The 27,195-nt window shown below is 49.6% G+C and overlaps 2 protein-coding genes, 1 long non-coding RNA gene and 1 pseudogene across 24 annotated transcripts in view; 2 read left to right on the forward strand and 2 right to left on the reverse strand.

The window, feature by feature from the left end:
* Map4k2 (mitogen activated protein kinase kinase kinase kinase 2) lies at positions 1-15,683 on the forward strand. Of its 4 annotated transcripts, none has more exons than NM_001415830.1 (32): positions 41-217; positions 339-396; positions 620-710; positions 788-852; positions 1,140-1,195; positions 1,495-1,542; positions 1,637-1,679; positions 2,032-2,104; positions 2,186-2,317; positions 2,392-2,454; positions 2,715-2,796; positions 2,887-2,994; positions 3,337-3,415; positions 3,520-3,578; positions 4,242-4,285; positions 4,365-4,403; positions 4,506-4,539; positions 4,657-4,765; positions 4,845-4,933; positions 5,013-5,054; positions 5,138-5,222; positions 5,318-5,397; positions 5,476-5,536; positions 5,620-5,737; positions 10,658-10,716; positions 10,795-10,898; positions 10,975-11,152; positions 12,633-12,701; positions 12,828-12,914; positions 13,157-13,227; positions 13,320-13,375; positions 13,497-15,683. In NM_001415830.1, the coding sequence occupies exons 1-32, from the start codon at positions 122-124 to the stop codon at positions 13,582-13,584; spliced, it is 2,466 nt and encodes an 821-aa protein (NP_001402759.1). In that variant the 5' UTR covers positions 41-121; the 3' UTR covers positions 13,585-15,683. The 4 variants fall into 4 exon arrangements, with proteins under 4 accessions (XP_038964433.1, NP_001402759.1, NP_001402760.1 ...); NM_001415831.1 differs by having other exon boundaries at positions 2,419-2,454; XM_039108503.2 differs by having other exon boundaries at positions 136-217; positions 1,121-1,195.
* Positions 15,597-24,762, reverse strand: LOC134483960 (uncharacterized). The gene is made up of 2 exons (XR_010061183.1): positions 24,625-24,762; positions 15,597-15,903 (listed from the first exon to the last, which is right to left on the reverse strand). It is a non-coding gene; the product is annotated as an uncharacterized LOC134483960 (long non-coding RNA).
* Sf1 (splicing factor 1) overlaps positions 15,897-27,195 on the forward strand; it is a 22,433-nt gene continuing 11,134 nt past the window's right edge. For 11 of the 19 annotated variants that reach the window (XM_063268843.1, XM_039080582.2, XM_063269311.1 and 8 more), the window contains exons 1-2: positions 15,897-25,339; positions 26,917-27,045. In XM_063268843.1, the coding sequence (XP_063124913.1) occupies positions 25,309-25,339; positions 26,917-27,045 (160 nt within the window). In that variant the 5' untranslated portion in view covers positions 15,897-25,308. Of the gene's footprint in view, positions 25,340-26,910; positions 27,046-27,195 lie in introns of those variants that run through there. The other 8 variants (XM_063269068.1, XM_039080641.2, XM_063269115.1 and 5 more) reach the window with 3 other exon arrangements.
* On the reverse strand, positions 21,238-21,295 carry LOC120100224 (U7 small nuclear RNA; annotated as a pseudogene).

Raw genomic sequence — 27,195 nt, forward strand, 5'->3', positions numbered from 1 at the left:
CCCGCCCCACGGCCTCTGAGTCTCGCCGCTGTGCCTGCCTGCCCGCCTCGCCCCGCCCCGCCCCGCGCCGCTCCGCGCCGGCTCCGCAGCTTGCGCCCGCCGGCGGGTCCGGCGCCGGGCCATGGCGCTGTTGCGGGACGTGTCGTTGCAGGATCCGCGGGACCGCTTCGAGCTGCTGCAGCGTGTTGGGGCCGGGACCTATGGCGACGTTTACAAGGTGCGCTGCGCGGGGCTGCGGGACGGGCGGGAGCGCAGGAGGAGGGTGCATCTTCACATCCCGCCGCGGGAGCCCCGGCCCCGCCCCCTCCTCACCCTGCTTCTCACCCTGTGCCCCGCAGGCCCGTGACACCGTCACGTCCGAACTGGCCGCGGTGAAGATCGTCAAGCTAGACCCAGGTGTGGGCCCGGGTGGGGCCTCTGTGCTCCAGGGAGGCAGGCGGGTGAGCTGGCGGGGGCGGAGAGTTGACATTTTCTAGAGCCCTAGAGAAGCGGACCCCAAGAGAAACTAAGGTCCGGCAACTGCTTGGAGAGGAGAGAAATACTCTACTCATTTTGCACATAGTGACAGAGTCTGGGCTACGCGTGTGCCTCCCCCCCCATAATGCCTTGTGCTCTCCAGGAGACGACATCAGCTCTCTTCAGCAGGAAATCACCATCCTCCGTGAATGCCGCCACCCCAATGTTGTGGCCTACATTGGCAGCTACCTCAGGTGAGGTTGTTTATCTTCTTACCCCAGAAAGCCCTTGTGTGTCCTGCATTGTGCCAGCCCCAACTCTGTCTCCCCAGGAATGACCGCTTGTGGATATGTATGGAGTTCTGTGGAGGAGGGTCACTGCAGGAGATTTACCACGGTGAGAGCCAGACTCCATGGGACATGGCCTTTCCCAGTGCCAACATAGGGGTAGGAGGCATCCTCCTGGCTGAACTTGGGACTCCTCTTAGCTTCTTGACTAGCTGTGTGACCTTGAGAGAAATACTGTCCTCCTCTGGGCTCAGTTTCCCAGTCTGAACCTGGAAGAAATGTGGCTAACATCGCTTTGCTGTAGTGGTGCCTGCTGCTTTCTGCTATGCAGGGTGGGTAGGGAAGGTCAGCAAATCTCTCAGGCTCTTTCTCTTCAGCCCTGTATGTATGTTTCAGCCACCGGGCCCCTGGAAGAACGGCAGATTGCCTATGTTTGCCGGGAGGCACTGAAGGTACAGGGCTCATGGGCAACACTCATTTTGGAATCTTCAGGAGTGTGGGCCCACCCCATCTGGCCAGTGGGAGACTGGGACTTTGGGATGGGTTGGCTCAGGGGATGTGGGTCCTAGCGGGAGGGGGGCCCCAGTTCTGTTGCCGGAAGCAGCCTATTTCCCTCTTGGCTCAGTCACTTCCTGTTTGGGGAGAGGGGTGGAGGAAGCTGCTTGGGTGGGGGGCCCCAGTCCTGAGGAGGGGCTCAGAAGAGATAATTAGTGCTGAGTAGCTGTCCTCAGAGACTTCTATTTGTCCCTAGGGGCTCCACCACCTGCATTCTCAGGGGAAAATTCACCGAGACATTAAGGTAGGGGCCGGCCAAGGGCAAGGTTCAAATGAGGAGGAAGCTGCCAGGCATCTGACACAATCCTTTCTCTGTCCCCCCCCCCCCACTCTCCCAGGGTGCCAATCTTCTGCTCACTCTGCAGGGTGATGTCAAGCTAGGTCAGTACTGGGGGATGCCATGTGGGTGAGGGTTCAGCAGGGGCTCAGAGACCATAGAATTGGGTGCTGGAGATCCCAATCACTTTACTGCTTGAGCCTCAGTTTCCCCGCTTAGGAGATATAGTATTATTACTTGCCTGCCAATAGTGGCTGAGTGAGATTGGATTGGGAGGGATCTGACATGGGATCAAGTTTTCAGAGATGGAAGGATGGTGACTCCTCTCAGATGAGGGGCCAGGCGTGGCTTGGGATAGGTGTGGCTGTCTGTACCCTATCCCTACCTGGTATAGCCTGGGCCCTGTGGTGGGAGGTAAGTGAGTCCCTGGGGCTGGTAAGAGTCTCTTTGCTGCAGCGGACTTTGGAGTGTCAGGCGAGTTGACAGCATCTGTGGCCAAGAGGCGGTCTTTCATTGGCACTCCATACTGGTAAGATGGTGGTGCCCTGGCAATAGGGGTGGTGGCCAGAAGAAGGGCATCTGGCCATCTTGTATGTGACCCTGATTCTAGGATGGCACCAGAGGTTGCTGCTGTGGAACGCAAGGGTGGCTACAATGAGCTGTGTGACGTCTGGGCCCTGGGCATCACTGCCATTGAGCTGGGCGAGCTGCAACCACCGCTGTTCCACCTCCACCCCATGAGGTCAGCCTAGCACATGCCCCTTGCCTGACCCTTGCCCTGCTGACCCTTGACCCATGAGTTCATATCCACCCTAGGGCCTTGATGCTCATGTCGAAAAGCAGCTTCCAACCACCCAAGCTGAGAGACAAGACACGATGGTGAGGGCTCACCCACAGCTAAGTATCCTTTTCCAGCCAAGCCCAGTGGATAGAGGCTTTTGCCAAGGATTGAGCTTGGTTCCCACTGTAGGCAATGGGACAGGAGGGAAGGGCTCATGGCTTGTGATGGAGGCACTCCTGTGGTGCAGCAGCACTGACCAGGCTCCAGCTCCTTTGGTGGCCGGCTGGGGCAACTGACAGGTTGCTTCTTTGCAGAGCTTAACCTGGGTTCGGGTGGGTGGGGCTTTTGTATCCACCAGGACCCAGACTTTCCACCACTTCCTCAAGCTAGCCCTAACCAAGAACCCCAAGAAGAGGCCTACAGCTGAGAAGCTTCTGCAGGTGGGAGGCAGGGCATGAGCCTGGGGACTTGAGGCTCAAGGACAAGGCCTGGAGGGCAGGGAGCAACCTTAGCACCCCTTGCTCTTCCAGCACCCATTCACAACCCAGCCACTCCCTCCAGCCCTCCTTACCCAGCTCCTCGACAAGGCCAGCGACCCCCACTTGGGAACCCTCTCCCCTGAAGACAGTGAACTGGAGGTAAAAGGGGGACTGGGAGCTGGGTCAGCCCGGCCTGGTGGGAAGGTGGTATAGATCAGAACTTTTGTGACTTGTGGAATTCCAGCAGAACTTCTCTCTAGTCAAGCCCACTGCCATCTTCGGGTCCAAGCCAGCCATGACTATGACTAAGCGTTCCTCCTTTCTGTGTGGCCTTTGGCAGGTGTCTTGATGTTTCTGTGCCAGTTTTCCCATCCGTGAAAGGAGGGCTGTTTTATTTCACAGTAATCTTAGGGCTGTCAGGAAAACAGGAGCCCTGATGGGTGTCAAGCCCTGGAAGAACTCCTGGCTGCGTGCAAGTCTGCTGTTTGTGTTCTTTCTTAGACCCACGATATGTTTCCAGACACCATCCATTCCCGGGGCCATCATGGTCCAGCTGAGAGGACCCCCTCCGAGATCCAATGTAAGTCTTCTGATTGGGCTAAATGCACCCATGGACCTGGTGTTATTGGCGGGGTCCATTCTGAGACTTTGGCCCCCTCCTAATCTAATACACTGGTTCCCTAGTTCACCAAGTGAAATTTGGTGCTCCTCGCCGGAAAGAGACAGACCCTCTCAGTGAACCGGTGAGGCACTGGCTGTATGTATTTGTGGAGGGGGCTTCAGAGAGGGGCTGGGTGTGCAGATGCAGGTAGACTATCCCCAGTCATGGCCACTCTGAAGCAAGGTTTGCCTGTGTCACCTGGGGTCCCACGCTGGAGGATCCTCCTGTGCTTGTGTCACCTGGGGTCCTGGGCTAGAGGTCCCTCCTGTGCCATTCTCCTTTAGATAGTACTGGAAAGTGGAAGGCTGACCACACCCTTTTGAAACCTAGCTTTCACAGGACTTGGCCATATTCCTCAGTCTGCCTGTCATAGGATGGCGCCACCCCATCCCCTCTGTCCCTAGTTTCTTTTTCCGCTCCCATGGTGCCCATCTCTCTGTTCTGCTGGCTTGCTGTCTCCCTCCATCTCTGTCTCTGTCTTTCTCTCTCATTTTTGTTGTTTTGTCTTTCACAAGTCTTTGCGTGTTACAGAATGTTCTCCATCTGTCTATTGGTCTCTCTTGCTCTTTCTCTTTTTGCTGATGTCAGACGGTTCCTCTAACTTACTCTGGCTGGCCTTGAACTCACCCTATAGTCTAGGCACACCTTGAGATCCAGATCATTCCTGGCTCTCCTCTCCCATCTATTGAAACCCTTCTCTTTTTTTCCACCTCTGCTCTGGTGTCTCTGCCTTGGTTTCCTCCAGTGGGAGGAGGAGTGGACATTCCTGGGGAAAGAAGAACTGAGTAGGTGAGTGAGTGGAGCTGGGGAAGCTGGGGCAGGTTGGGGCTTATGGAAGACTGACCACTGCCCCCTTCCTCTGGCCCAGGAGCTTGCTGCAGTCAGTCCAGGAGGCCCTGGAGGAAAGGTGAGGACCCATACCTGGGGTGAAGAAAGGCCTTCAGGCCCAGGGTGGGGGGGGGAGGGGCAGTCCTCTCACTCCCTCATGCCATCTGCTGTGTCCCTGTAGGAGCCTGACTATCCGGCCAGCCATAGAACTCCAGGTGTGGATTGGAAGAGGGTAGAGCTGGGAAGTAAGCTGTGTGCATAGAGTACTATGGGACAGAAGTGCATCATGGGGCCTCTGATAATTGCCAGGCTGTTTCTGACCCTCTTGCCAGGAGCTGGACTCCCCAGATGATGCCATTGGAACTATCAAACGGGCCCCATTTATGGGACTGCCCCACACTGAGTCAACATCTGATGACAATGCCCAGTCTTGCTCCCCAGGTGTGGCCCTGGGTGGGCAGGCCATGGGAAATTCTGGGGTAGGGCTGGGGCTTGGAGTCACTGTGGTCTGTGCACATAGGAACCCTGTCAGCACCTCCAGCTGGCCCTAGCAGCCCCCCACTGCTGCCAACTGCCTGGGCGACTCTGAAGCAACGGGAGGATCATGAGGTGAGAGGTCAGCAGAGGAGTGGGGGTGGGGCTACAGGGTGTCACCTAGGCCCTGACTCCTTCCCTCCCTCAAACACAGCGATCATCCTGCCATGGTCTTCCTCCCACCCCCAAGGTGCACGTAAGTATTTCCTGGCTATTCCTGGGTCCTATTGTCCTGGCATTGCCACTGGGTTCCTCCTCCACTATTCACTTTCTCCCCAGATGGGTGCCTGCTTCTCCAAGGTCTTCAATGGCTGCCCCCTGCAGATCCATGCTGCTGTCACTTGGGTTCACCCTGTGACTCGAGGTGGGCCAGGGGTAGAGCAGAAGCAGTAACTTAGGACACCCTTAGCTTGGGCCAGGAACGTGTGGCAGCCTCTGACCTTATGTCTGTGCCTGCAGACCAGTTCCTGGTGGTAGGGGCTGAGGAAGGCATCTACACCCTCAACCTTCATGAACTGCATGAGGATACGCTGGAGAAGGTGAGACTTAGTGGCGTTTGGGGGCAGAGGCACAGGAATGTTGGGTGCTGACCACCTGTCTACTGGCTTTGGTCTTAGCTCATCTCCCATCGCTGCATCTGGCTCTACTGTGTGAATAATGTGTTGCTGTCACTCTCAGGTAGGAGGAAGAGGGTACAGAGGCGGCCAGAGCACCCTTCCCCAAACTTTCTCTGAGCCCTATGTCTTCCTCTTCCGCTTCAGGGAAATCCACACATATCTGGGCGCATGACCTCCCAGGCCTGTTTGAGCAGCGGAGACTGCAGCACCAGGCACCCCTCTCCATCCCTACCAACCGCATCACTCAGCGCATCATCCCCAGGTCAGCAGGTATGGGGTACACAGGAGGTCCAGAATAGTGCCTGCTGGATGGGACTCCACCCTCCCTGGGACTGCCAGGGTCTTAGCTAATCATTTAGGCACTTCCTGTCTCCGAGGCTGCTTCCTCCTGGTCAGTAGTTGGTGGCCTCCCCTCCTGTCCACTTGGCTTGTTAGAATGAACAAAGGGATGCAAGTGTGAAAGTGCTCTGCAGACAGCAGAGATGGTGGACTTCATCCTGCAGTTCAGTGGCCCAGTGCCGGGCCTGGCGATGTGTCAACAGAGCCCTGCTTTGGAGAAACAAAGGACCTGGGCATTTATAGCAGACTGCTTGGTTCAAGGAAGGGGCAGGGGTAGAGGTGGACAGAGTGCTCTGAAAGCCAGAAAGCAGAGACAGAATTAGAGGATGCATCCCAAGGCTCTAGGGGAAGGGAGAGTGAGTGCAGGTGAGAACAAACAGCAAGGCCTAGAGGACCCCGTTTGGCCTGAGGGTTGAGAGCCGCACAGGTGGCGAGCCCTTCCTCTGTTGCCAGGACTTGGACTCTGCCCAGTGTACAGCAGTGCTGTCAGCATCTCAAAGGGTCTTATTGTGTACTAGTCAATATGCTTCCTGTGATAGGCGGTTCAGCTCACTGTCTAAGAGCCTGGCTGGTGTCGTGGCCCAACATCCCAGCACTAGGCAGAATGAGGCAGGAGAAGATCAAGTTTGAGGCCAGCCTGGGCTACACAGAAGGGATACTTTTTCTCAAAAACATAGTTGGGCATGGTGTTGCATGCTTGTAATCTCAGTACATGGGGGATAGGGGCAGGAGAATCAGGAGTTCGTGGTCGTCCTTGTCTACCTATTGAGTTTTAGGCCAGCCTGGGCTATGTGAGCTCCTGTCTCTGACAACAGAATATACTGTCCATATCAAGAGCTACAGTAGGACTGGTGTTGGGAAGCACAGTGGTCAGGTCTAGAGACCAGTGCAGAGGAGCCCACTGCAGAAGCTAAGTAGCCCAGCACTGACATGTGGCGTTAGGCTGTCACCATTGAGCAGGTAATTATGCAGCGGCACCTTCCTCATATGTTCTTTTTTTTTTTCTGGGGCTGGGGACCGAACCCAGGACCTTGCGCTTCCTAGGTAAGCGCTCTACCACTGAGCCAAATCCCCAACCCCTCCTCATATGTTCTTAGCATTGTGCAGAGCTCAGGCACATCTATGGACCTGAGGGGACCTTTGCCCCTTCCCTTGACTGTGTGTGTGTGTGTGTGTGTGTGTGCGCGCTTGCTTGCTTGTGTGCATGAAGGAGGTAAATGGTAGAACTAGAAATGAGGCTCTTTGGCAGTAATGGAGGAGGACAGGCTGAAGAAGAGGACATTAAAAGGCTGTTCTGGGGGCTGGGGATTTAGCTCAGTGGTAGAGCGCTTACCTAGGAAGCGCAAGGCCCTGGGTTCGGTCCCCAGCTCCGAAAAAAAGAACCAAAAAAAAAAAAAAAAAAAAAAAAAAAAGGCTGTTCTGAAAGCCTTCAATGAGAAAGTGCTATTTTTGTGGCAAGACCGGGGACAGGGCTGAGGCTATAGCTCACTGGTAAGGTAAGGTAAGGAAAGGTAGCTTGCCTAGCATGTGAGGCTCTAGATTTAGTCCCCAGCACTGTAGGAATAACCTAGGATTTTGGGCCTGGCAATCTTGCTCAGGGGTTAAAGATGCCTGCCACCAGATGGTGAAAAGAGAGCGGGTTGTTCGCTGACCTCCACGTATGCACCTTGATGTGTACACATGCACACATGTGCACAATGAAAACATTTTAAGAGTCATTTTATGTGCATTGGAGTGACTGGGACTGGAGTTACAGACTGTTGTGAGCAGATATGTAGGTGCTGGGAATTGAACCCAGATTCTCTAGAAGGCAACCAGTGCTTTGAACCACTAAGCCTTTCTTCAGCCCCAATAAATGTAAGTTTCCAAAGAAGCTAGAGATCTTTAGAGAGAAGGTTATGTAAGGAGAAAAAAGGTCCTAGGGCAGGTGCAAGTCTGGTTTGCTTGAGGAACAGATCATCGAGGGTCTGTCTTCAGAGAGGCCTTGGGCTTTGACTTAGAGCAGCTTGGAGGCCTCTGGTGAGGTGTGATTGGCACTGAGGTCTTCATGGGATCTCTGCTGCGGGTGAGGACTAAAGCCCTGATGGGAGGATTCTAGAGGCCATGAGAAGCCTGTCACAGTGGTAGGTGGCCAGCAACAGGGGTGTGGGCTGCAGTAAGAGTAAAGGAAGTGAAAAATGGTCTGGTTTTCATTCTGTTTTACAAGTGGAGCCAGCAGGATTTCCTGGTGATAGGTGGTGTTTGAAAGAGAAAGGGGGTCAAGGTTGAGTGCAAGGCTTTTGACCTTGGTGGAAGGAAGGATAGAGCTGTCACCAGCTGTGAGTGACGTAGGAATCTGGGCTTGAGTTGGATTTGCCATATATTAAGTAAATTATATGTCTATCATCTCAACACTCAAGAAGTTGAGGCTGGAGGATTACTGAAGTTTGATGCTGTAGTATGAGAACCTTCTGAAAATTCACATTTCAAAAGATGCAAATTCTCTGTGAGTGGGTCCTTCCTGGTCCGTCTGAGAGAGCTGGACCACCCAGAAGAGTGGGCCAGGAAACAGCTCCAACTTGACTATGACCAGAGGCAGGCCAGGCCCCAGGCAGCAGCACTGGGAAGACCTGGAGGACAGCCTTATCTACAGAGCTCACACCAAACCTGTATTGGTGCCCTGTGCCCTCTGGGCTTCCTGAGCCTCTGTTCTGACCCCTAACCTTTAAGCAGAGGGCTTGCCAGACTTTGAACATAAAGAAGCGGAAAACATGAAGTTTTTGTAGAGGAAACACCAGATGCAAAAGTATCAGTGCAGATATGCCTGTGACCTGCTCAGAGGCCAGCTGGGCCAGAGTGGGAGGAAGAGGGAGGGCAGAGGTCAGCACAGGGGGGCAGACACCGGCTTCCTCCCAGGGGCCTGTTCTGGCAGGAGCACAGGCAGGACCTGAGTCACTGGGAGGAGATTGCAGCGTTAACAGCCCAGTTCCTCAGATGAAGAAACAGGCTCCAATGGTCAGTCCCTGAGGGCATGGGGACTCCCCATTAGACAACCATCCACCTCCCCACAGGGTCAGAGACCCACCTAGGTGCAGAAGGCAGGCCATTTGCTGTTTGAAGTCTTTACATCTCCCAGGGCCTGTTTGTCAGTCTTTGAAATGAACTAAGTATACTCAAGCTGGGACCTGCCTCAACTTCTGGTCTCCACACGAGCTGCTTGTTAAAAACTATACAGACGCTCTTACCAGTAATCCTAGCACTTGAGAGACTGAGGCAAGACAACTGCTATAAACCCCAGGCCAACCTGGGCTACAGAGTAAGACTATGTAAAAAACTAAAGGAGGGCTGGGACAGTAGCTTAGCTTATCAGGAAAAGGTGCTTGCTGCCAAGCCTGAGGTAACCTGAGTTCAATCTCAGGGAACCATGTGATGGACGGGGGACTGGCTCCTACAGTTGTCCTACCTATGTGACATGATGTGCTTCCCCACAATCGGTCAGTGTAAAGAAATGCTTTATGTTTTTTTTAAGATTTATTTATTTATATATAAATACACTGTATCGGTCTTTAGACACACCAGAAGGGGGCATCAGTTCTCATTACAGATGGTTGTGAGCCACCATGTGGTTGCTGGGAATTGAACTCAGGACCTCTGGAAGAGTGTCAGAGGGCTCTTCTTTTCTTTCTTTTTTTTTTTTTTCAGAGCTGGGGACCGAACCCAGGGCCTTGCGCTTGCTAGGCAAGCGCTCTACCACTGAGCTAAATCCCCAACCCCAATGTCAGAGGGCTCTTAACTGAGCTATCTCTCCAGCCCAAGAAATGCTTTATTTTTAATTGTTTTAAATTTATTATTATTATTATTATTATTATTATTATTATTATTAGTAGTAGTAGTAGTAGTAGTAGTGGTAATTGTTTTTGTTTGTTTTTTTTGAGGCAAGATCTCTCTATATAGCCCTGGCTGTCCTAGTACTCACTGTGTAGACCAGGCTGACCTTAAACTCACACAGACCCTCCTGACTATGGCTCTCAAGTTCTGGAATTAAAGGCATTATTTTCAGGGAGGGTGATAACCCATTTGCCATGGTATACAAGTGGAGGTCAGAAGACACCTGACAGGAGGAGTTCTTCAGGGTTTACCACATGAATCCCGGGAACTGAGTTGAGGTTGTAAGTCTGGTGGTAGCAGGTACCTGTACCTAAGGGGCCAGCTAGTGAGCCCAAGAAAAGTTAAAAAAGAATGAAGAGAAAAGGAATGTGGTGGTGCTGGATCTGGTGGCTTAGGTTTCTAATGTTGGCACCTGGTAGGATTTGACAAGATCAGGAGTTTGAGAGCAGCTTGGGTTACATGAACCATGGTTTTCTCCAAAAACTCAAACACAGAAGCGGACTCAGTGGTTAAAAGCCATCCCTCCTCCCTCCCTGCCCTTCCAGAGGACTTAGGTTCAGTTTCTGTCATCCACATGGTAACTCACGACGACCTTTAACCTCAGCTAGGGGATCTGATACATTCTCACCTTTGCAGGCACAGAATTAGTGTACATTGGGTCCATGTATACATACGTGCATGCATGCAAACATTCAAATACACAAATTTAAACTTTAAAAAGAGAAACCCAAAACAAAAGAACAATCCACCCCCACCCCCACCCCTACTGCCGGTCAGAGTGAGTGCCCAGGCTGGGGAACCTAAGATACCCAGAGCCTCAGCCCCTTGCAGCTCTTAAAGGCACACTGCTGTGCCTCCCTGAACCTAGTGTCTCATCCATAAAGCCAGGAAGGGGACAGTGACCACCTCACAGGGCTCAGTGGGGGCCTTGCTCAAGGATGGCTCCCAGAACATATGCTGATTTTGATCCCTACAGACGCTTTGCCCTGTCTACCAAGATTCCTGACACCAAAGGCTGCTTGCAGTGCCGTGTGGGTAAGAGCTGGCTGTATGGGGTTGGGAGAGGTGCTGTGATGAGGCTGGACCCTTGCCCACACCCTTCTCCTCCCACAGTTCGCAACCCCTATACCGGCAGTACCTTCCTGCTGGCCGCCCTGCCTGCCAGCCTGCTTCTGCTGCAGTGGTATGAGCCACTGCAGAAATTCCTGCTGCTGAAGGTAAGGGACCAGAAGACCCTTGGGTGGCAGGATGCCCGCGGAAGAAACAGAGCCAAGCCTCTCTGCTGTCCCCCAGAACTTTTCCAGCCCCTTGCCCAGCCCGGCAGGGATGCTGGAGCCGCTGGTGCTCGACGGGAAGGAGCTGCCACAGGTGTGCGTGGGCGCTGAGGGACCTGAGGGACCCGGCTGCAGAGTCCTGTTCCATGTCTTGCCCCTGGAGACTGGCCTGACTCCAGACATCCTCATCCCTCCTGGTGAGCAACAGCACTAGGTGCTGCAGGGAAGGAATGCTTGGGAAAGTGGGGGGTCGGGGGTAGGGACACTTCAGTCCTGGCTCTCTGATCTGGACTTCCTGAAAGATTTCCGTAGACTAGCCTGGGTGCAGTGGCATAGGACTGTGATCCCTCCTCTGAGGCTGAAGCAGGAGGATTGCATGAACCCATGAGTAGATGCTAGCCTGGGTAACATAACAATCCAAAGCTTAAAAGTGTGGTAGGGGGCTAGAGAGGTGGCTCAGTGGTTAAGAGCACTGACTGCTCTTCCAGAGGTCCTGAGTTCAATTCCCAGTGACCACATGGTGGCTCACAACCATTTGTAATGGGATCTGATGCCCTCTTCTGGTGTGTGTCTGAAGACAGTTACAGTGTACTCATGAATAAAACAAAGTAGCTGTGTAAAAGTTTAAGCCCTCCTCTTCCATTAGCATTAGACATAAGGGGTTGGGGATTTAGCTCAGTGGTAGAGCGCTTGCCTAGCGAGCGCAAGGCCCTGGGTTCGGTCCCCAGCTCAAAAAAAAAAAAAAAAAAAAAAAAAAGCATTAGACATAAAAAAACAAAAGTGTGGTGGTATAAGCATTTGGCAGGCTGAGGCAGGAAGGGCATATCTCAGTCATGGAGAAAGCTCGGGCAATAGAAAAGGAAGGGCTCTTGGTGCCAGGATTCCCTTGGGATTTCATTCCTAATTCTTCTGCTGCTTTTTAAAAAATATTTTAAAATTCATTTTACGTGTATGAATGCTTTGCCTCCATGTGTATATACATACCATGTGCATACCTTGGAGGTCAGAAGAGGGTGACTTGGAGTTATAAGTGATTGTGAGCTGTACATGCTGGGAATTGAACCTGCAACCTTTAGCAGAGCCACTAATGCCCTCACCCACTGAACATCTCTCCAGCCCCGTCAGTCTTTTTAAGATTTATTTATTATATAAGTACACTATAGGTAGCTGTCTTTAGACACACCAGAAGAAGGCATCAGATCTCATTACAGATGGTTGTGAGCCACCATGTGGTTGCTGGGATTTGAACTCAGCATCTCTGGAAGAGCAGTCAGTGCTCTCAACCACTGAGCCATCTCTCCAGCCCCAATCCCAGCCCCTTCAGCCTTAATTCTTAGAATGGCCCTGTAAAATAGCAACTCATGTCTGAGTTACCAAAGAGGAAAATGAAATTCAGAGAGGAAGTGACTTGCGCCAGCCGCACAGCAACTGAATCTGATAGCCTGGTTTGTCTGACCCTGGAGCTTCTATAGGCTCTTATGAGACCCTGCAACCCCTCCCGGAGTCCAATAAGCCTAAGGCAAGTCCCTTGTTCTGAGTATTATGACCCTATGAGGCTGGTGTGAGGTGAAATAAGCTGTTGGTTTAGGATTGGCTGTAGCCCCTTCAGTCCTTAGAATGCTGGAGTAGCCTGGTGGCTCAGCAAGTCAGGCCTTGCCCTTCCTTCTCTGTCCACAGAGGGGATCCCAGGTTCTGCACAGCAGGTGATCCAGGTGGACAGGGACACAGTGCTGGTCAGCTTTGAACGTGAGTGCCCTAGGATCTGGATTGGAGGGCAGTGGAGAGTGGTGGTGAGGAAGGCTATTTTTTTATGGGTCTGCCATCCTAGCAGGGAGCCCGGTGTCTCCCACTCACAGCTCTCTCCTTGCACAGGCTGTGTGAGGATCGTTAACCTGCAGGGAGAGCCCACGGCTGCGCTTGCCCCTGAGCTAACCTTTGACTTCCCTATTGAGACTGTGGGTGAGTAAGCCAGATGTGGGCCTGGCCATATTCAGTCCAGAAATACATGACTGGGCTTAGAGCTCAGGGCTGGCAGTGGGACCAGGGTAGCTTTCCTACTCCCTTAGGGGAGCCATCCTGGATACCCAGCCCAGTGAGGACCCCTGCGAGTTGGTCTGGGAGTAGCCACTGTACTTTGTGGTAAGGGTGAGGGGATTCGTAGAGTGCAGGGGGAGTATAGGGCTAATAGCCCATTCTTCCAGTATGTCTGCAGGATAGCGTGCTGGCGTTCTGGAGTCATGGCATGCAGGGTCGAAGCCTTGACACCAACGAGGTGAGTGGGGCTCAGGTCCTAACTGCTTCCAGCTCTGAGCCTCCTGTTTAGAAAGGACTATTGGGAGTGTCTCATGGTCCCTTGTCTTCCAGGTGACCCAGGAGATTACAGATGAGACCAGGATCTTCCGAGTGCTGGGGGCCCACAGGTAGACATGGGATATTCTGAAATGTACCTTCCTTCTCAGGTCCCATCCCCAGGCTAGACTTGGGATGGGCTCACCTAGCTTGCCTGCTTTGCTTACCTTGTGCCTCTTCCCCCACCCCTAGGGACATCATCCTGGAAAGCATTCCCACTGGCAACCCTGGGGCACACAGCAACCTCTATATCCTCACAGGTCACCAGAGCAGCTACTGAGCTATCCCCCTGATGTCACCCAGGCCTCGGTTGCCACCTCCAGCCTCTGCTGGGGTCCCAGAGAGCAGACCTAGTTCTGAGAAGTGTTTGGGGGCAGAGAGGAGAGGTAGCCCACCCACTTCAGCAATAACCCCAACCAGTGGGAGCTGTGAGCACCTACCCTCCCTGGAGAGTTGTCCCCGTACAGGAGACCCTGGGCAGGATGGGCTGCCTGGCCGATCCATTCCACTTTCTCACTTTTCCTTCCCATTCTTTCTGCCAAGAGCCTGTCCCAGGTTTTATCCTGGGCAACATGTATTTAAGAGAGAATTATATTGGTATTAAAGCTGGTTGGTCTTATCCCACTAGTCCCTCTGAGGTGAAGGAGTTGAACCCTCACCTTCTGTCCCTTCTCTCCTTCCTCTTTCTTTCCCTCTTTCCTGCAGGACACTTTTCTTTAAGTACTTGGTTGGTCTCAGGCATGCACCATGGAAGGGCCAGTCCACTGGTGCTCTGTGGAGTCTAAGCTCAGGTGACATAAACCATTGTCCCTGGTCCAGCAGCTCTCACTCAGTTGTGTAGATTGAGTCCTCTGCTATAATCTGGCACCTTATGGACATGTGCAGGGCAGCCAAGCACCAAATAGGATCTTGCCTGTGGTCTGTGGGAGGATGCTGGAAACTAGCTACCATGTTTATAACATTTCTGAGATGTACGCTCTGCCCCTGCCATCTACTGCAGTATCCGTGACAAGCATGTAACAATTCAGTGGGCATCGGCTTAGACCAGGAAGATGATGTGGGCTCCTTTAGTGTTCAGTCACTCATTCCAAGATACAGCTCACCACCTAGGAAACTCATTGGCACGAATCTCCCTGTGGCTTATTGTATTTGTCCTCTCTTAGTTTCCTTCCCTGTGGTCCCAGACACTGGCTGAAGATCCACTGAAGGACGGCAGGGTACACAGAAAAGGCCTGGCCTAGGAGGGTTAAGGGAGCGTGTGGAGCAAAGGTCCAGCTCACTCTCACCCTCCTGACATTTAGAACACATGTTGGCAAAAGGTGCCTGGTATGCTGGCTGCAAGTACTTGCCAGTCAGTGAATCAATGGGTGGGTGGGGGTGGGTAGGTGACAGTTCATGTGTGGCTCTTGTGGCAGTTACTGTCCCTGTGACTACCCTCTTCCAAGCTCTGATTGGTTTCCAGTGACCAAGAGGTTTGCTTGGCTAAATAGGAAGCCAGAGGAGGAAAAGGACACAGTATTTGTCCTCAGTGAGACAGTCCCAGAGTCAGCTGAGGGGCCAGGGGAGACAGGGCTACAGAGTAAATACCTAGCTTCCTATCTCCCAGACTTCTGGGGTGCGGGGTGCCGGTGATAGGTGTGAGAGGTGTTCACCACCCAGCTCACAACACTTGATCCCAGGTGCCCTGGACGAACTGGCCCTCAGACTTTAGAGCAGTAGGCTGCAGGCAGTGACACCTGGTGGCAGGAGTCCATCTGAAAAGGTTTAGGGGTATAGCATGCCAAGGTGAGGGGCCTGTGAAAGGCAAGATCCACTGATAATGTTTGCTCCCAGCAAAGGTGGGTGCCACAAGCCAAAGACGGGGCAAGCCAGGAATATGCACTGAAAGATGTAATTTTATTTATGTATTTGTTTATAGATAGCCTTTTAAAAAAGAAAATAGATTCTAGGTTAGACTGTGGTGAATGCCTGTGAACCCAGTACTCAGGAGGCAGAGGCAGGACCGTGTGAATTGTAGTCCAGCCTGGTCCACATAGTGAATTCCAGGCCAGCCAAAGTTATATGTAGACAGGGCTGCGTCAAAAATAAATAAAACTTGCCTTCTCATTTATCCTCCAGTTCCTTCTAGAAGTATTTATGATATTTAAACAATTTGACATATTTTTATTCACATGGAAATATTCTATATATCTTTCTGGCTTTTTGAAAATACATTCTGGAGATCTTTACGTTAACAACCTGGCATTTTTTTGTATAGCTAGAGCAGGGTTTTATGCATTTAGGTGACTAATGTTAACAGAAAGATCTTTATTGATGGAATGTATTTCTACTTTAATATCACAAACCACACTGCAATAAATAACTCCTGTGTCAAAGCCACTCTGTGTTTGTGGGGATCAATCCTGGAAGAGGCATTGCTGGGTTGGCTGTGTTTGCCAAAATGGGGTGTCATACAGATGCCCTCTGTGGGAGTTAGCTATGGGATGAGGCCTCCTTTCATTTCTGTGGACAGAGATACAGGAGCAGTTATGGACTCACACCTGTCAACTAGCACTTTAGACTCAGGCAGGATTTCCAGGCAGGGCTACATGCTGAGACCCTGTGTGAAAAAAGAACAGAGAACATGGGTAAACTCATTAGCATGTTCAACAAACAGGCCTGTGGCAGAAAGGCATATGGAAAGCCCTGGGGCGGCCCATCCCTGAAGTTGCAGAGGAGACTCTGGAACGAGAAAGTGATGTGGAGGTCAGGGCAGGTGCCATGTTCCCTGAGTTTTCCTCACAATGCCCCATCAGCTAAAGCAGGGTAATTGAACTGTCGAGAAATGCTGAAGTCCTGTCTAGATCAGGTTGGCCTGTGGGCATGCCTTTAAAAAAGGAAATTCAGCCCACTGTGAGTGGCACTGTTACCTAGGCGGAGCTGGGGGTGGGGTGGAGTAGGGGTGGGTTCCTGGAGTAAAGAAGGCAATTCTTTCTCTACCTTTGACTATTACTATAACTAGCTTCTTCAAGTTCCTGTCTCAGCTTCCTTTAAAGGATAGACTAGCTGGGCAGTGGTGGCACTCACCTTTAGTTCCAGCACTCAGGAAGCAGAGTCAGGCAGATCTCTGAGTTCAAGGCTAGCCTGGTCTAGAGTGAGTTCCAGAACAGGTAGGGCTACAGAGAGAAATCCTGTCTCAAAAGGCAAACCAATAACCAAAATAACAAAGACTGTAAGCTGGCCATTTGTTGCTTTGTGGGTTCTTCTACCTTGCTCCACCCTTTCAACCCCTAACACTAGATAAGGGAGAAAAAAAGGATAAAGGGGAAAATAAAGAGATCCCTGAGTTAAGTCAGGAGTCCGAAAGAGGGCAATGTTATTGTTAAACATAGGAGAGCCCATTTCCTTGGGGTAAGTTTCATCTTCACTGTCAGGCTAACTCACTTTTTTTTTCTTCCTTCTCTGCAAACAACTACTTAACAAATCACGTCTCAGGGTCCTAGTATTTACAGAGTCTCTGAAAAGTTCCCAGAATTCCAAATGTCACACAATCACAGAAACTATCTGCAGCTGGCAAAATCATGTCCCTTGCTAGAGCATGAGGCAAATCATCGTCAGTTACTGCAGATAGTCCAAAGCAGTCCCATGTCCCACACCTGGGATTAAATAGAAAACAGTCATAATATTTTTGCATTTAAAGAAACCAAAATCCCAAAATTGTCACTGTAATCTGTAAAGGAAACAAGCTGCTTTCCCCTAGAGTTAACTGTTGTTGGGGACTGGAGTGCCCTGTAGCAATGGAAATGAGGCTAGGATGGCTGTTAAGGGTGAGAACTGGGAGAGAAGGAGACTCTAAGTTTTGCCCCCTTAATCCTTTCCCTATTTCTAAAAACTTTAATTTTACTATATTAAAGAGTGTTTACATACATGTATCATGTGTGTGCCTGCTGCCTTCTGAGGCCAGAAAGGACACTGGATTTGAAGGCAGCCGTGAGACCCTGGTTGCTGGGGAACATAATGAGTTTCTTGCAAGAGTAGAAGTGCTGTTAACCACTGAGCCATTTCCCCAGTGTCCCTTTTCCTAATTTTTAAATGATCCATTCTTTTCTTTGTGTAGTCCTGGGTGGCCTAGACCTCACTCTGTAGACCAGGGTGGCCTAGAACTCAAAGAGATCCATCTGCCTCTGCCTCCTGAGTGCTGGGATTAAAGGCAAGGGCCACCACCGCCCAGTGGGATCCTTTCTTCTCACTTATTCTCCATAGCATCCCTCCCCTCTTCATGTTCATATGCCTTACCTAAAAAGAACGTACGGGGATAGGTTGGTGGCAGAAAGATTGCTTAGCATGCATAAAGCCTTGGGTTTGACCCCCACTGCTGCTAAATGGGTAAGTGGGAGGCACAGGTGCTGTCCCAGGAAACAAAGGATCTAGATCAGTGGTTCTCAACCTGTGGGTTGAGCCCTCTTTGGGAGGTGTCTAAGACCATTGCAAAACACATTTACATTACCATTCATAAAAGTAGCAAAATTAGTTATGGAGTAGCAATGAAAGTGATTTTATGGTTAGGGGTTCCCACAACAGGAGGAACAAACTATATTAAAGATCACAGCATTAGGAAGGTTGAGAACCACTCATCTAGATAATTTATAAAAAACTAAAAATAGGGTGTAGGGGGCTGGAGTGATGGCTCTGGTTAAGAGCACTGACTGCTCTCCCAGAGTTCCTGAGTTCAATTCCCAGCAACCCCTTGGTGGCTTACAACCATCTATAATAGGATCTGATGCCCTCTTCTGGTGTGTCTGAGGACAGCAACAGCACACACACACACACACACACAATAAATGTCTTTAAAAACTGAAAACACCCATATGCATAAAAAATAGGGTGTGGCATACAGTATATGCCTTGGGAATCGGAGGCAGGAGTTCAAGTTAAATTGAACAGGGAGGAAATAGGTGGAATTGTGTAGCCATAATTTTTTTTTTTCGGAGCTGGGGACCGAACCCAGGGCCTTGCGCTTGCTAAGCAAGCACTCTACCACTGAGCTAAACCCCCAACCCCTAGCCATAATTTTTTAAAAAAATTTTTATTTTATGTATATGCATACCCTGTCACTGTCTTCAGACACACCAGAAGAGGGCGTCAGATCCCAATACAGAAATTGCCTATTTCAGCTGCAGAACAATACTGTCCATATGCATAAAGACACCCATATGCATAAACGCATTATACAGAATAGCTGACTGTTAGCAGTCCTTAATGATTCTACTTTGAGAGGCCTATCAGGTGATCCAGGGCCAGAAGGCCAAAGACTGATGCTCAAAAGTTTTGAGGAATGAAGGGCTGTTCAGGTAGTCAGCTGTCTCTACAGTTCTTTGAAAAGCTGTTTGCTGCTTCCTATATACCCAGATAATGTTTGTCATTCTCAGATTTTTGATGGGGTTGAAGACTAGTTTTAGTCTCATCAAACTCAAGTTGTTTAACATTGAGAGAGGGAGAGTTTATAGAGTAGATGAAATGGTTTTCAGGTGACATTACAGGCTAAAATCTGAACACAATCCAGGGATAGTGGATTCTGATAGAAATTCTGAAGAATTTCTGATCTGAAATTCTTTCAGATAGAAAGATCATAGTAGACAAATATGATGGACTAGATGTTATTTATACATCCCACTATGTAATTTACATGGTCATTATGGTTTTGTTGAATTTAATGAGAAAAGAGGTTTTTTTTTTTTATTGGACAGAAAAGATAAAGTGAAGGGGGTGTTTCTGATGAAAGTCCCTGTTCTCCAATTGGTTCTTTTTTTTTTTTTTTTTTTTTTCGGAGCTGGGGATTGAACCCAGGACCTTGCGCTTGCTAGGCAAGCGCTCTACCATTGAGCTAAATCCCCAACCCTCCAATTGGTTCTTGATTTGTCAGTAAAGAAAGGGTGCGTGTGCGTGTGCGTGCGTGTGTGCAATTACTGAGCAGAAGGTACAGAAGGTACAGGCGGGACTCTTCCGGGTCCGAGGAGGAAAAGGGAGACACAAGGAAGAGAGGTTTTTCTTCTGCCATGCTTTGGAGGAAGAACATAGCAACTGGGCAAAGGCATTTAAATAGATCCTGGGCAAAGGCATTTAAAACCACACACAACACTAATCTGTGATACATGAGACCTTATTTCAAAGTAAAAGATGGTTCTTGGAAGAGAAAGATGCCATTACTGCTTGTTCCTCCTGAAGCCTTGTTTTCCCACAATCCCTTCCTACTCTGAGCCCTCAGAGTCAAAATGTGAGATGGAGTCATCCTCTATTTTCTTCATGAAAGGCCTTGAGTAAGGCCTTTCTTTCTTTCTTTTCTTTTTTTGGTTGAGACAAGGTTTTTTCTGTGTAGCCGTGGCTGGCCTTGAACCCACAGAGATCCACTGGATTCTAAGTACTCAGCTAAAGTCATGTGCCGCCACACCAGACCCAACTTTCCCTTTCTACTAGCTTTTCATAGAGCAGTGTCAACCTTAGATTCCAGTGCAGGGTCTAAGAGGCTGCAAAGGGCAAACAGTATGTGGCTTTCCAGGGTGGTAGCTTCACAATGTCTGACTGAAACTTACATAAGGTGCTGCATTGCCCCTGAATGGGTCACACACTATGTATAAAATTTCAGTTTCAACCAAGTACGTAATCACTTAAAACAAAACATACCTTGGGGAAAAAAAAAAAACAACAAACCAGCCTGGGGGTGCACGCTTGTAATCCTTGCACTCAAGAGGCAGCAACAGGCAGATCTCTGTGAGTTCTAGGCAAGCCTGGTTTACAGAGTGAATTCCAGGACAGCCCAGGCTATATAGTGAAACCTTGTCTCAAGAAAACCAACCAACCAAACCATACCAAAGCAAAGCAAAGCAAAACAAAAAACAAACTAACCAACCCAAAGGGTTGGGGATTAGCTTGCTTGTAGAGAACTTGCCTAGCATGCAAGGAGGTTTGGGTTCCAACCCTAGCATCAATAAACAGGCAATGGTTAGTGAGTGCCTATAATTTTAGTACCCTGGAGGTGGTGAGAAGAGGATCCATCCAAAATTTAAAGTAGTTTGAAGCCAGCCTGGACAAGAGACCCTTTCTGGAAAAGAAGGGGGTGGGGTGGGTGGGCGAGCTGGGTGTAGTACACTGTCTGCCTGCCTCTGCCTCCCAGTGCTGGGATTAAAGGCATGTGCTACCAATGCCCATCATAAAAATATTTGTTTTTAAAGGTTTTTACTATTCTTATTGATGTGTATGTGTCCACACGTAGATATGTGCATGTGAGTGCAGTGCCTGATGAGGCAGAAGTGACAGGCAGTTGTGAGCTATTTGACATGGAAGCTGGGAACCAAACTCAGTCCTCTGCAAGAGCAGTTCCTATTAACTACTGAGGCTTCTCTCCAGCTTCCCCCTGCCCCCCTCCTCCCCACAGTTGTATTACTGGCTAGTCTTGAACTCTAGCACTGGGATTAGGGAACTGAACCACTATTCTTGATCTTTTTGCTATTTCCTGTTAGTTTTTTCTTTTAGATGGGGCTTAACTATAGAGTGTATAGCTTCAAATTCATAACTATCCTGTCTTAGCTTATGTCTTTTGTAGAGGATACCAAGGACCAGCCTAGTTAGGTCTGGATTCTGAGAGGAGTGTTTGGGAGCAGTGAAAAGAAACTACTCGAAGTCAAATTATGGTCCAAACCGGCAGCCTAGTTCTGCTGAGACGGCTTTCCAGACTCTTCTCAGTGTGTTCTGCTCTGCTTTAGACCGCTTTTTCTTGCAATCTAAAAACTTTCGGGTTGAGACAATTAGCTTTTTGCTCTAGACGGTCTCTTTGCTAGTAAAAATTTGAAAAGTTCTCTGGATAGTTATGGGTTTTCTGACCAAAGTCAGAAAAACTGCTATAAAAAATTCTTGGGTTTTCTAAGTCAGAAATCCTGTTAGAAAAATAAAGTAAATCTTGGGTTTTCTGATCAAAATCTGAAAGCCTGAAAAATTCTAAAAGAGCTATGTTTGTTCTTCAGACAGCCTCTCTGGATAGCTGCTAGGAAAACCTAAAAGAACTGTGTCAGCTCTCTAAGTAATTCTTGGGATTTCTGACCAGCCTTTAGCAATATGCTGAGACATTAGTTAGCCACACCATCTCCTCCCAGACTCATGCTGTCTCTGATTATCATGGAGTCATTAATGTTAACAGGGAGGACATTCCTCAGAGGAATGTGAAAATATGCACATTATTATATGAGCAAGCCTTCAGCCCACACCTGCTGGCTCTGTCCCAGGGGCAGGAACCATGTCATTCTGTCCCCACCAAGGCCATGCCTGACTCGGCAGGATGATTGTTTCATTTCTCCCTGTACTGCAAAGTCGGTGCCTTACTGCAGAACAGCATTGGTCAGTGCAGCGCATGGTAAAATGAAGACAACACTGTCCTTCATCTGACACTGTTTCTAATGAGAAGGTACATTAAGTCTCCTGATGTAAACCCATGGATAGATATGGGCAGATTAGAATATTATACAAGACTTACAGCATTGTTATCCTGAATTATAGAATTCTTATAATCACTAGGTAGGGTCTCATCATGTAACTCTTGCTGGCCTGGAATTTGTTACATACATCAGGCTGCCCTTGAATTCTGCCTGTTGAATACTGGAATTAAAAGAGTGGTTTGTTGGGGTTGGGGATTTAGCTCAGTGGTAGAGCGCTTGCCTAGCAAGCACAAGGCCCTGGGTTTGGTCCCCAGCTCCGAGAAAAAAAAAAAAGTGGTTTGTCATCAAATCCAGCTTCATAATTACTTTTTCCCATAGGTGATCTCATGACTTCTAAAGACTGGAGCTAAGTATAGCTATGCATTTAGAGTTTATGAAAATATGTACACAGTGCTTATCTGCACCCATTAGCAAGTCGGGGTGTTTTCCTTAAGTAGCATTGTCAAGAATGTTCTTTTCTATCAATACTGCTAAAAGTTATCTCAAGTCTTCTATGCTCCACTAATTTAAGACAAGCATGTCAGAGCAGGTCACTTCCCACTGATTTAGGGTACTAGGGTGCTGTGTTCACTCTTCACTGGGTTTCATGTATTTCCCACATGCCTCTTCTTTCATTAGTTCACAGCTCTGAACAGTCACATGGTGTTATGTTGGTCAGCCAACTACCTTCAGGGATTTGCTGACAAGCCCCATGTTTCCTGCAAGTGCTTCATTGACTTCAGTTACCTCTCCAGACAGAGGAGAGTTCACTGGCAGCCTTCACATTTTCCAGAGCACCACACTCATCCTGAAGCACAGTGGATCTGGTATGCAGTTCTATCCCTTGACCGGCAGGAAGCCATGGTGGTATACAGGCTGCAGACCATGGCCTGAATGTTCCTTGACATTTCCAGTGCCATGACTGATCGGGGTTCCAAGGGTTGCCATGCTATGCCTCCATCACCACTTACTTTTCTATTGCTGTGAAGAGACACTATGACCAAGGAAAATTATAGAAGAGCTTGCAGTTCAGAGGGTGAGTCCATGGCCCCACGAGGGTGAGGAACATCAGCAGGCAGCAGGCATGGCTCTGTAGTAGGAGCTGAGAATGTGTATTGAATCAGCAAGTACAAGGCAGAGAGGCAGAGAGAGGGAGACAGACTAGGCCTGGTGTAGGCTTTTGAAATTACCCCCAGTGACACACTTCCTCCAACGAGCCCACATTTCCCAATCCTTCCCAAACAGATCTATCAACTGGGGGCTAAGCATTCAAATAAGTCCAAGGGAGCAGCCATTCTCAGTCAAACCACCGCAGCCCGCCAAGGTCAGCTACATACTGGTTATTTTCAATATTTGGGATCAAATTCAGGTCCTTGGCCATACTAAGCCAATATTTACTACTATGCTTCTTTTACAAAAAAATTTTTAGAGATTATTTTTATGTGTATAGGTGTTTTATCTGCATGTATGTTTGTGCACCACTTGTGAGAGCAGTGCCTGAGGTGTCAAGAGGAGGAAATCAAGATCCCCTGGAACAGAAATGAGAGGGTTGTTAGTTGATATGAAGGTACCAGGTCCTCTGGAAGGGCATCCAGAACTCTTAACTGCTGAGCTGTCTCTCCAGCCCCCCCTCTACTTAGTTTTAAAGGCTCTTTGGGTATTAGACAGTTGGTTTTTCTTCCACTTTTACAGGTCTGCAGGTGGAGTTTGGGAGTTGCCTATGCCAGGCAAGAGCTCTGGAATTGTATTTTCAGCCCAGACATTTGTTCTTTCTCTATTGTAGGACCATTTCCTCCCTATCTGTCATAGTCTGTTGACTTGTACCACCCACCGGACTTGAGTTTGTCTTTGTAGTCTCTCAATTCCTAGATTACCCTGGTTTCTACATGTCTTCAGATTTTTCTACATCATTTAAAAAAATATATTTATGTCTTATATATTTGAGTGTTTTGTGTGCATGTAAGTCTATGCTCCATATGCATGCAGTGCCTGTAAGGCCAGAATAGGGCTTTGGATTGATGCCCTGGGACTGAGGTTACAGATGGTTGTGAGTCACCATGTGGATTACAAGAATCAAACCTGGATTCTGAAGAGTAGCCAGTGCATGCTCTTATTTGATAAGCTATTTCTCTAGCCACTCTAATTATTTTTAAACATCTTTCCCCCTACTGGGTTGAAATAGCTTGCTTTCTGAGAATCCTATCTATTCTAAGTTCTATTATGTTGCACTAGCCTGTTTTTTTCTGGCAAGAAGTGTTTTCATTATTTTTACATTTATTTTATGGAAAGGCATGTTTGGCCTCAGTTTCATTTACAAGTTCCCTTCCATTTTCATGGGTATGTAATTTTAAGGTAACTTAATCACATTCCCAACACACTGAGATTTCGATGGAAGTGCACACTTAACTTCTGAATTGACTTTCTCTCATTCTAATAACTTTGAGCTCCTAATTTTACTTTATAAGAATTAGAATTACAGGCAGGTGCCATTGAACCTTTTTTTTTTTTTTAAACTTTCTTGAGACAGATATTCTGTACCCCAGGCTAGCCACAAACTCATGTTCTCCCGTATCCACCTCTCAAGTTCTCGGTGACAGGCTACTACTTGGCTACGTTGTCTTTCATCTGAGGATGAAAGTGCTGTTCCATCACCAGGTATTTTCTTACAGAAATTAGCCTTTGCCTCCTGAGTACTGGGATTAAAGGTATGAGCCACCAAGACCGGAAATAAAATCTTTAAACTTACGCAACTACCCTATTTTAGTCATTCTGTAACACTAGTTTCCAGAGAAAACAGGAAGTTCTTCTCTACCTGCGGCGTCGACCTATCAGGTTCGTCAACTCGAGCCCACCCCTTCCCCGTGGTCCCTCCTTACCTCTAACACAATGACTAACGTCACTTAGGGCTTCCGTTCTGGTCCCCCTGGTGTAAGGGGCGGAGAGACCGCGTGCCCTCCCTACGCATGCGTACCTCCTGCCCTCCGCCTTCGTTCCGGCTTCTCCCTTCCCGAGCGACTGATCCCTGGGGGAAGGGAGTCGTTTCAGCCAATCCCGTGGCACTACGACGCCGAGGCGCTTACCTCCATCCTCTTTAGCCAATGAGCTAAACGTTCTCTCTACGTCATAGACTTTGCCCCATCCTATCCCCCGCCACTCTGGCCTCAGAGCTCAGTCCGCGCAGTAACAAGAAGTGCGCGCTGCGACACCTCCCAGTTCACTCGGCCCCGCCGCCATTTCGTCGCCTGGCCTAACGGTTCGGCCAATCCCGACGCGTATTGAAAAGAACTAGTGCTCCGCCAATCGGAGGCCGCTGACTCCGACCTCACCTCGGGCCGGCCCAATCCAGGCCGCGGCCCCGCCGCCCCCAACCCGCCCCCGCGGCGTCCTCTCTCCTCCCTCTTTGTGCGTCTGGCGCCGCCGCCGCCCGCCGCGTGAGAGGACGGGCTCCCCGCGCTCTTCGGGAGCGTAGTCGGGTCCCCTCCCCCCAACCCGCGAAGGTTCGTGAAGGAGAAGCCGCCGCGGAGGACGAGGAACCGCTGGTGCCGGTCCCCTGGGGCGCCATGGCGACCGGAGCGAACGCCACGCCGCTGGGTAAGCTGGGCCTGCCAGGCCTTTCCCCACTTCCTGGGCCCAAAGGCAGCTTCGGGTCGAGCCTAATGGCGTTCGGGCCGCCGCCGCCGGTGGGATCGCTGGGGGTCCTAACCAGGGCCTTGTCCTTAGTGGCGGTGCTGCTGCCGCCGCCGCCCCCAGCCACCTCGTACCCGCCACAGCAGCCGCCCCCGCGCCGCCGCACTCTCAGCGAGTGTCGCCTCCGCGCCAGGACCTGCAGCCGGGCCAGCCCGGTGGCGGCGGAGGTGAGTTGAGCCGATAGAGCACGAGAGGCGTCGGGCGAACCGGACCGGCCGACGGAGGGGCACGGCGCCGCGGTTGTACGCGGCAAGGACGCGCGCGCGTGCACGGGAGGCCTGGACGGACGCGCCACAGGGAACGCGCGGCCTGGTTTGGGAGGCTTCGAGTGCGCACGCGCATCATGAGGAGTAGAAGGGCGGGAGGAAGCGTCCTTTGCGCAGACGCAGTGAGGAGTTCAGGCTTTGTGGCGCAATTCTGGTAGTTTTTGAAGCGGCCACCTGTTGCCCCCTGAGCTCCTGCTATGGAGGACAGGAGGGTCAGGTCCACGGAACGATGTGGTATGAGTGGTTCCTTTGATGGGTTCTAGGAGCCTGAAAGGGGAGATTAGTCCCGTGACAAGAGTATCTCCTTTCACAATGAGGCGAATTCGGAAGGCTGCTAGTGATGTTTGAGTTCGATCATTTATTAAGGCTGTTTATCTCCTTTTGTTTTCTAGAAGGTTCTCAGAGTGACCAGCTTTCCCCGTGCTGTTTTAAAAGGCTTTTTCTCTGGGCCTGTAATCTGAGAAGTAGAAAATCTTGAGTGGTAAAATATCAGAGTTCTGATGACAAGTGTCCATTCATTGGTCAGGAAAACTGAATGCTGATCTTTCCACCTGTGAGAATAGTCATATTGGAGGACAAGATGTTTCCCACAGTAATGTGTAGCAAGAGACTTGTCTGCTCTTGGAGCTTGACTTCAATGTTTTGTGGCCCTATTTTCATCTTTATTGTCTTTTCTGTCCTTTAAGACATTTAGAATTGATCATATGTATATGCTCAATGCTTCCATTCTGGGTTTCTGTACATTAAGACTTAGAAGCAAGGGTATAATGGCTCATGCTTTTAATCCTAGCACTCTGGAGGTAGAGGCAGGTGAATCTCTGGTCTGCATAGTTTATGTCAGCCTGGGTTCTGTAAAGGAACTCTTGTCTCAAAAAACAACCAAACAAAAGACCCAAAGAATTGGAGATGTGCTTCAGTGGAAGAGCTCTTACCCAGCATATGTAAAGACTTTGACGTTGCCAACACCACAAAAGGAATTTACACCTTATTACATTCTTTAGTTCTTTTAGGAAAAAAAGTAAATGTGAACTATTCCGTAACTTTTCTGACAGGAGGACCAAAAACCTTTATAATGGCTGCTTGATTTCTCTGACCTCTGAGATTTCTTTCCTTTTTAAACTTTAGGTGATTTCTGTTTAGTCTTATTGTGAACTGCTTGCTGGTAGTCACTCTTCTGGTTCATATTTCCACCTGATAGACTCTGTCTGTCTTTAGACTTCCCAAGTAAGAAGAGGAAGAGGAGCCGATGGAACCAAGACACAATGGAACAGAAGACAGTGATTCCAGGCATGCCTACGGTTATCCCCCCTGGCCTGACTCGGGAACAAGAAAGAGCTTATATAGGTAAATACACGTTCTGCATCCAGGTGCAATTTTCAGATTGTTACTGCTTATTCTGAGTGACAAACCTGTGGAAAGTCTGAGATTTTAGTCTTGGGAACAGGTGCGATGAGCTATGCTTTCATAACTATGTAAACTGTGATTTGCTTGGCC

Source organism: Rattus norvegicus, chromosome 1, assembly GCF_036323735.1.
Source record: "Rattus norvegicus strain BN/NHsdMcwi chromosome 1, GRCr8, whole genome shotgun sequence".
Lineage (NCBI taxonomy): Eukaryota > Metazoa > Chordata > Mammalia > Rodentia > Muridae > Rattus > Rattus norvegicus.

Coding starts and splice junctions, on each gene's coding strand:
- Map4k2 (NM_001415830.1), top strand. CDS start 122: ATGGCGCTGTTGCGGGACGTGTCGTTGCAGGATCCGCGGGACCGCTTC. Junction 218..338: donor CCTATGGCGACGTTTACAAG/GTGCGCTGCGCG, acceptor TGTGCCCCGCAG/GCCCGTGACACCGTCACGTC. Junction 10,899..10,974: donor AGAAATTCCTGCTGCTGAAG/GTAAGGGACCAG, acceptor GCTGTCCCCCAG/AACTTTTCCAGCCCCTTGCC.